This window comes from Pinus tabuliformis, chromosome 9 (assembly GCF_031772625.1).
Source record: "Pinus tabuliformis cultivar Carrire ecotype Pingquan chromosome 9, CPIR1, whole genome shotgun sequence".
NCBI classification, from domain to species: domain Eukaryota; kingdom Viridiplantae; phylum Streptophyta; class Pinopsida; order Pinales; family Pinaceae; genus Pinus; species Pinus tabuliformis.
Genome location: NC_142307.1, coordinates 519323553 through 519332986, shown reverse-complemented (window position 1 = coordinate 519332986; position 9434 = coordinate 519323553). Strand labels below are relative to the sequence as shown.

Genomic DNA, 9434 nt, shown 5'->3' with positions numbered 1-9434 from the left:
TAGAAATGACTCATTAGAAAATTCCTTTCAAACTCAAGCCACAATTAGTAGAGGAACAAACATAGATAATGGAAGCAGAGGCAGAAGAGGAAGATGATATTCTAGCAACAAACAATGCATCAATTCAATCATAATAGCCATCGAATCAATCTCAAAATAAGAGTGGAAGAAGAAGGATGGACAAGGAAAATATATATTTCTTTTATTGCAAGGAGTATGGCAATTTTGAAAGTGAATGCAGGAAGAAACAATTAGATTTGAAGAAAGGAAACACCAATGTTTCAATCAGTGATGAAGGTAAGACATCTTCCATGCTTCTTTATTGCTCAATAACACAAGAAAACAACAATGAAAATCATTGGTTACTGGAAAGTGGTTGAAGTAACCATAAGATGGGTAACAAAGATGTATTTTCAAGGTTTTTATGAAATAGTTAAATCTCATATTAAATTGGGTGATGATCATCTAATTAAAGCCTTAGGAAAAGGTAATATTACTTTTGTAAACAAGTTTAATAGACAGGAGGACATTCATGATGCCTATTGTGTGCAAATATAGAAAAATAATCTATTAAGTGTAGGACAAATGAGTGAAAAATGTTTTGAAGTCAACTTTAAAGGTACTAACTGCACACTTCTTAACAAGCCACCCCATCAAAGAGTAATACCAAGGACCCAAATGACCAGAATAAGATGTTTTGTTTATTAATGAGAAACATCAAGTAATCATTATCATATGCTCAGTTTGTAACAAGTTCTTATGAGACTTGGTTATGGCATCTTAGATATGGCCATCTAGGTTTTAATAGTCAATATTTTGCAAAAGAAGCCTATGGACCTAGGCACACCTCTGATAGATGTCCATCATAATCCATGTGAATGTTGTATCATTTCCAAACACCAAAGAAATGATTTTCCAAATGTTTCCAATTGTAGAGCCCAAAATTCAATTAAATTAGTACAAAAAGACCTTTGTAGCCCAATGCAAACTAGTCGCTAGTAGAAAGATTTTACTTTCTAACCTTTATTGATGATTTCGGTAGAATGACATGGGTATTCTTCATAAAAAACAAATATAATGCATTTGAAAATTTTAAGCAATTTAAAGCCATTACATAGAAGCAAAGTGGCAATAAATTAAAGTATTAGGCGAAGATGGAGAAGGTGAATATTATTCTAGAGAATTTGTAGAATATTACAGGGGTTAAGGTATCAAAAGACAATTTACAAGAAGGTACATTCCACAACAAAATGCAGTAGCAGAATTTAAAAACTAGACCACCATGAATATGGAAAGAAGCATGTTGAATGCAAAGAATTTGTCAAATGACTATTGGGTAGAAGCAATATCATGTTTAGTTTGTATTTTGAATAGATCTCCAATCAAAAGTGTCAAAAATAGAGTTCCCATAGAAGCATGGAGTCGTATGAATACAAATGTATCACAATTGAGAATCTTTGGTTATGTAGCCTATACATATGTTCCAAAAGAAAGGAAAAGGAAATTGGATGAAAGAAGTGAAAAATGATTTTTTGTCAGTTATAGTGAAGAATCCAAGGCTTATCAATTGTACAATTCCATTTCCAAGAAAAAAATTATTTCAAGATATGTTAAATTCTTTGAATATTGAGCATGGAATGATCAAGGTAATAAAACAAATAGAAATCAAGTGTCTCCACATGCATTCGAACCAAGTGAAGAAAAAAAAGTGGAACAACCAAGAAAATTACTTCCATGGCTATAAGTTCCAGCTAAAGGGGTAAACCAAAGAGGACAAAATTCATATAGGCCACTCAAGCAATGAATATGGTCCCACCATTTCGTAGAAAACAAGAAGTTTGAGAGAAATTTATGAATAGCTAGATAATGAACAAGTACATTTTGCCTTGTCTTTCCAACCAACACATTTTGAAGAAGTAATAAAAAAGATAGAATGGGTTGAAGCTATGAATGAAGAAATTGTAGTGATACAAAAGAATGAAATGTGAAGTCTTATAGATCTACTAGCAAGAAAAATAAGTATTGAAGTCAAATGAGTCTATAAGACCAAGTTTAATGAAAAAGGGAAAATTGAAAATCATAAATCTAAATTGGTAGAAAAAGGCTTTACACAACAGCCTAGAGTAGATTATGAAGAAAACATTCACCCCAGTAGCAAGGTTGTATACTTTTAGAACATTATTAACAATAGTAGTAAACGATCATTGGCGAGTTTACCAAATGGATGACAAATCAACATTTTTAAATGGGATATTAAAGGAAGAACTTTATTTAATTCAACCTCCATGATATGAAATCAAGGGTCAAAAGATGAAAGTTTACAACTTTGAAAAGACTATGTATGGTTTAAAACAAGCTCCCAGAGCATGGTACAACATAATTGATTCTTATCTTCTCAACAAAGGATTCAAACACAACATTAATGAACCCACTTTGTATACAAAAACATATTTGCAAGGTAATATTTTGATTTTTTGCATTTATGTTGATGATATAATTTACACAAGAAATTTGTAGCTTGGAATATTTTCAAACAACTATGAAGGAATTAGAGATGACCAATCTTGGTCATCTAAAATATTTTCTTGGAATAGAATTTGAACACTCTAAAAAGAGAATTTAAGTTTTTCAAAGAACATATGCAAGAGACATTTTGACAAGGTTTAGGTTGAGTGAATATAAACCAACAAACACACCAATTGTCCTAGGAACAAAGTTAAAAAAAGATGATAATAGTTTGGCAATCAATTCTACTTTATACAAGCAGCTAGTGGGAATCCTAATGCATATCCCAACAACAATGCTTGGAATAATTTATTCAATCAACCTTATATCTAGGTTTATAGAGTCACTAAAATAAACCCATTGCAAAGAAATAAAAAATGATTTAAATATATATTGGAGGAACAATACACTGTGGAATTTTGTACACTAATTCCAAAGGAAACCTTCTTGTAGCTTGCATAAATCGTGATCTTGCATGAAGTATTGATGACAAAAAGAGTACCTAAGGATATGAATTTCACCTTGATATAATATTGATTTCATGGGCTTCCAAGCAACATCCCATTGTCTCCATTTCAGTAGTAGAAACAGAGTAAGCAGTAGCAGCAAGAGTAGGATACCAAGTAGTTTGGTTAAGAAGATTGATATATGATCTTGAGCCTGAAGAAAAGAATGAGACAAATCCTATTTTTTTGTGATAATAACTTAACTATTACACTTTCTATAAATCATGTGTTCCCCTTGATCGGTTTGTGACAGGCCTCGCGGATTAGAGGAGAGAGAGGATGGTCTGCAGTCATGGTGGGTCGAGGTTGGATCAATCAGTTAGTTGGCATGGTGGGCCGAGGGAGAAGAGGTTGGTAAGGTGCCACGACAGCTGGAAAATGGAAGTGGAGTAATGAGCAATATAGGGCAGGGACAATCGTTAAAGCAGGCAGAGGTAAGAGCGGATGGCTAGTTGTCATGAACGATAGAGGGAAGAAGGCAATGATAGATGCAACGACAACTAGAAAGTGATGAGTCAGTCGTAGAAAACTCGCAGCAAGAGAAGCTGACGGTAGGAGAGATTTAATGATTTTCGATTATGGGGAAGTTAGTGGAACCCCATCCCAAGACTCTCATGCAAGAGAAAGGGCGACAGACAGAGGAAGAGATCACATGGCGGGTCCTTTGGGCGGCATTTGGGGCAGGTGGAAAGAAAAACAAAATGGAAAGAAGGCTAGGTTGAGAATAATTCACATGCAGCAAGACAAGGTAGGATGTGCAACTGAAGGTGGTGAGAGCCAAGGGTTGGAGGACATCAAGCAGTATTCAACTATCGTTTGCAAGAATTGGTATGTGCTCTTTGCTTTCACTCACGATTGTATGGAAAATATGAATTGGCTCCTGCAAAGAATTAGTTTAGAAAGAGGCACGAAAGTGAATCTGGAAGCAGAACAATGGATAATTCTAATGGTGCCCCCGTTGTTTTCAATGTTGAGGTCTCCCGGTCTTCTTGGGTATTCGGCCTATCATCTTGGGGAGAGATCGACAGGCTTGTCATCCAGGGAAGTGGGTTTGGGAACCCTTATCTTGGCCTCTGGGTAGATAGGTTCCGGGGTATGAGTAGAAAGATGAGTCATTTTGCAGCCAGTCGAGTCATCCAAAGGGGTTCCCACTACATCTGTCGGAACAATTTCTATAAGTTGATATGGTTGAGAATGTGGCTAGAGAAGGAAGGTGTCTTAAATAAGTGCAAAAGGCTAGAAATTCCTCTTGGCCTTGGCACCTCCCTTGACCTATTGATAGGGTTTATCCTCCTAGAGCCAAGCCTAAACCTAGAAAAGGTTCACAAGAAAAAGTGCAGTAACTGGGGATGCAATTGGGGGTGGGAAACTACTCTAAGTAGGCTTTTGCTTAGCTCCCTCGAAGGGACCCAATGGCAAAGGATAGCTCCCTCGTGGACTGAAATAAGAATTGTAGTCTGGTGGGAGATTGAGAAGAAATGTCTTGCCTGCTGGGGTGGCGATAACCAGGGCAGAAAGAATATTGGGAAACTGGGGGGCAGGGCTGCAATTATAGTAGGGTGGAGGTGCAGGGAAGTCTTGCGGGAGCTGGTTAGAGGGGTTATTCAAATTTTCATGGGAAGAAACCAGGATGAGGGTGCTATTATTATCCTTCAAAACTCTGTGGGGGGAGCGGGGAATAAGGGTGTAGAGGGGGTTTATCACAGTTCTCAGGGCACGAAGCGGATGAAAATGCCCACGCCCGAGAAGTCTAATCCAGAATGGGGGAAGTTTGTGGGGAATCCCAAAACGAGTGAGGCCAACTCTCAGGTCGAGTATCCAAACAAGAACAGAAGGAAAGATGTCAATTTCATTACCAACTCACAGAGCGCAAAACTCTATGAGTCCACTATGGTTAATTTGATGATGACTTACAATGTTGTATTCCTGGTTTTTGTTATAGGTAGCTTAAAATCAAAGTGCAGAGAACTCTGAAGACACGACACTTAAACCATTCTCTAGCCCTGGTACAAGTGTGACACTTGGAAAGGGAAGAAAAAAGCAGAAAGAAGAATTGGATGGTGAAGGAAGGTAACCAACTGGGAAGGAAAGGAAACAGAGGAACGGGAAAGGTAGGAAAGAAGATGAAAGGCCTGGAACCGACTTCAAGAAAAGGCCCGAGCAAAAGAGGCAGGAAAACAGGGAAGGAGAGTATGCAAAACCTGATCAACGCATACTACGTAGGAACCCCGGCTGAGGTGAAAGTTGTAATCTCCGAATGGGAAAGAGAACTAAACACAAACATTGAAAATCAAGAGATCGAGGCAGAGGAATGGGAAACAATCATCAAAGACCCAGGGAATACCAGAGGTCACCAAACGTTGTTTCACCAAACTATCCAACAGTATTGGGTCATGAAAAACATCATGGCTTGTGCTATGACAACCTATAAGGAAAGAGAAGACCTAGAGGAGGATAGACCAGTTGAGCCAAGTATGAAGGACCTGCAAAGGGAGATACAATCTGTCCAAATGCAGCTGTATAACAACAACCTCACTGTGAATAGGATCAAACAAAGTCTTCAGAATATAATGAGAAGTGAAGTTTTGGGTTCAAGTGCAAAAGCCACAGCCCCTGTGGATTCTTCAGATGAGTGAAGCAGATCAATAAGTATAATTTTGTCTATATGACAGCTAACATTTACTTTTTAATCAAGAATTATATGGTTGATAAAGTTTCCAATGTAGCGTGGATGGTAAGAAAAACTCTTTTTAAATTTTGGACAGTGTTCAATGCAGACAGGTGGCCAACAGACTCGGTTTCCGCAATTTTGTAGAAATCATACTTATTTTCTTGAAATATCAATAGAAAAGGGATCTACCAAGGCTACACATGCAAAAAAATAAAATAAAAAATAAAAAATAAAAAACGTGTTTCACTACAAAAGTAAACATATTGACACCTCTTTTTGTTTCATCCAAGAGCTAGTCAACAATGGTGAAGCGAATCTTCAGTTTTGCAATTCCAAAAATTAGTTGGCAGACATCTTTACAAAGCCAATGGAAAAAGAAAGTTTTGGATTTCAAAGACAATATGAAAATCATTATGAAGATGAGGTAACAATCAAGGGGGAGTGTTGAATGTGATTGCTAACTACATCTTCGAACTCTTAGGTAGTTTACTTAGTCAATAGTTTTGGTAGCGTACCACATTACAATAATGAGTTAGATCCTATCAAACAAGGTGCTATATTGGATCAAAAAAGTAATTTTATATATTCTCTATGTAACCAATTTTTGGTGTGGTGTGCAAAAGTTGTATCTTAATATGAGAATAGCTCTCAAGTTCTATTGATTTTTCAAGTTGGGTAACTTTGAGTTTTATTGCATTTTTCCACTCTTCCCCTTAAATTATCACAACAATACGATGGGCCAATACTACCATGACTTATGAATACCACATGCCCAAAAATCATAACTCACTTCATATCACACTTATTCATATGACATTGTTTTACTTAATCAATTTAATTAAAAGGGGCAAAAGAGCATAACTACTTTGGAGATAAATATCAACCTTTGATTTGTGTATACTACTATGGATATTATAGAATATTTCCTAAAGGATAAAACTCTACCATCCACAAAATGGACACGTCTATTCTTGTAATAACTTTTTTTTAGAATGAATCATCATCTTTTAAAAAGAATTTACAATATTAATTAACCATTTAACTTATATTACAATTTATTTAATAACTAAATAAATTAAATTAAATTTTAATTTTAACCAATAATAATCATTTTGTATTTATTATTTAAATAAAAAATAATATATATAAATTTATATTAAAATTTCAAATTTTTAGGTAAATTATAGTAATCCTTTCCACTTTACTTACAAGTGAGAGAATGAGAATGGAATATTTGATATTGCTATTAATATTTCACTTTTTTTTATTGATGATTGTCATAAAGTTAGCATAGATCCATTTTAATTTTGGATTTATCAAATGTCGTGAGCAGTGACAAATCTTTTGAGATGTAAACATCTTTTAAAGTGAAAAGAGATTTGATCCCTCTAAACATTGGGTAGATTTGGAATTAAAATGGATCTAGGTTGGTGTAATATATGTAGCTGATATTGGAATATTTTATTTATAATTCACGTTCTCCACCTTAAAATGTTAAAACATGCCCTCTCATATATTTTTTTAATCTAAGCATATATTTAATTATTTTTATTATTAATATTTTCTAAAATATTACATATCAAATCTCTCTCTTGAACTTTTTTTGTTATTGATATTTTTAAACTCATGTATCTCAACTCCATATTAGAAATAAAATAAATTATACATCTCCCTAATTATGGAAAGTGAAAATATAAGGAAAAATTAATTTAAATCCATCTTATGATATGAAATTATGTTATTTAATATGGACATTGAAATATTTTACTTATAGTTGAAAGTAAAATAATTTTGTATTATTAATATATTTTTGTTTTAAATATCACATGTCTACTAATGTAGAATGAATTACATATCATGTAATATGGATAATACTATTTCCTCTGTCATCTCCATATTAAGTAGTGAAGAAATTACATTTTTCATCATATTAAAAGATATATTTTTTTAACTTAAATATTTTAATTTTAACGAAATTAATTTCTTTTATTACTCCTATACTAAATTGTAGAACGTCTTTTAATACAATAACAACCACAATACAATAATTTTAAAAATTACTTTTTCCTCATATATATAATTTACATTTAAATAATTATATCTTCATGTCAAAAAAAATTAATAATAATATCAACTTTCACTCTTCTAATATATCTTATGAGATTTTTCACTCTTCTAATATATCTTATGAGATGATTGCCTCAACTTTCATTCTTCCCTACCCCTCTTCTAATATATCTTATGAGATGATTGCCTCAACTTTCATTCTTCCCTACCCCTCCCCACAAATATATATATATATAGATATATAACAGTATAAAATCACCATAAAGAAGACAAACTTTAGCCCCCCCAACATATATATATAACACCCAACATATATATATAACAGTATAAAATCACCATAAAGAGTTCGCTTGCCAAAGAACTAGACAAACTTTAGCTCTTCCCATATATTGTTCACTATTACCATAATCTCGATCTTGAATTATTGACAGATTATATAAATTCTTTAATTCCTTTTCTTTTCGAAATTTCATATGGTTGAAAAAGACGGAGTGTAACCATGAGTTTTCTGTCACACACTCCAATCCAGAACAATGGCCAACGATAAACGTGGAACGATGAGCTTTGTGTCACTCAGTGCAATCCGAAACAATGGGCAACCATAAACAATGGGTCTCCACTTGGACACATGCCATGAGACCAAATAAGCCCCCCATACAGAAGCGAATTATGAACATCAATGGGTTTGAAATATACAATTATACAAAACCGTTGGACAGTGAACAAACCCTCTCGGCAAAAAACGGCGCCGCGGGGTGTTGCCATCCATTCCTTGGAATCACAACACTACCTACGCTTTCTTTTTCTTCTTCTTCTGGGTTTTGTGTTTGAGCCAATTCATTAAATAACAACCTGTCAACATCTCCTCCTCCTTCTGAAGGCGACAGCACGAGCGGAGACAACAAAGGAATTGGGCTCCTGTAACGTAACCCCATTGATTCCGGCGACAGCCTTTTCAACTGCAGTTTAGCCGGCGCCCGCTTCTGCAATCGGCGAAGAGGCCGCCGCTGGGTTTGAGAGACGCAGGGTCGAACCTCCGCCGCATCGTCGTCTTGTTTCTCCATCGATTCAAACGACCTTTCCTGCACAAATTGAAGTGCAGCAGCACCACCAGTTTGGCTTGCAGCCATTTCTCCTGACTTCCTAACGACAAAATAACCTTTGCCACCAGATCTGATTGCTTGCTGGAATTGATCATGAAGTCGCAGATGGCTTTATATAAAGTGGAATGTTATAATGGATTGCAAAATATAATTGGTATCGGAAGGAAGCGATCCACGTCGAAGAAGTTCGTTCTAAGACTGTTCGTGTTACGGTGGTCTCCACAAATCTGACACATGTGACTTGAACAGACGGTATGCATGTATTGACCGATCGATTTTTGATATCATTCATCGTGGATTTTTTTCCCTGGTCGATTTTGAAATAATTCGTTGTGATTTTTTACGCAAAATCGTATAATTGAAAGCGACGGTTAAAAACATTGAGGCAGAGTGATCAAAATGTATCTGGCGCATCATTGGATCGTCTTGTCCTTCAGCCACGTGCTTCGTGCCTCAATTTCATTTCTATAATTATTTATGTATATTTTTGGATAACATTTTTAAAAATCGTGAATTTGAATGGTGAAACAATTTCATTTGTATAATTATTTATGTATATTTGGATAACATTTTTAAGAGATT

The 9434-nt window shown here is 35.0% G+C and overlaps 1 protein-coding gene across 1 annotated transcript; it reads right to left on the bottom strand.

The window, feature by feature from the left end:
• Positions 1 to 8447: 8447 nt before the first annotated feature.
• Positions 8448 to 9144, bottom strand: LOC149149486 (uncharacterized). The gene is made up of 2 exons (XM_089442497.1): positions 9064 to 9144; positions 8448 to 8933 (listed from the first exon to the last, which is right to left on the bottom strand). The coding sequence occupies exons 1-2, from the start codon at positions 9142 to 9144 to the stop codon at positions 8448 to 8450; spliced, it is 567 nt and encodes a 188-aa protein (XP_089298623.1).
• Between the last annotated feature and the right edge of the window lie 290 nt (positions 9145 to 9434).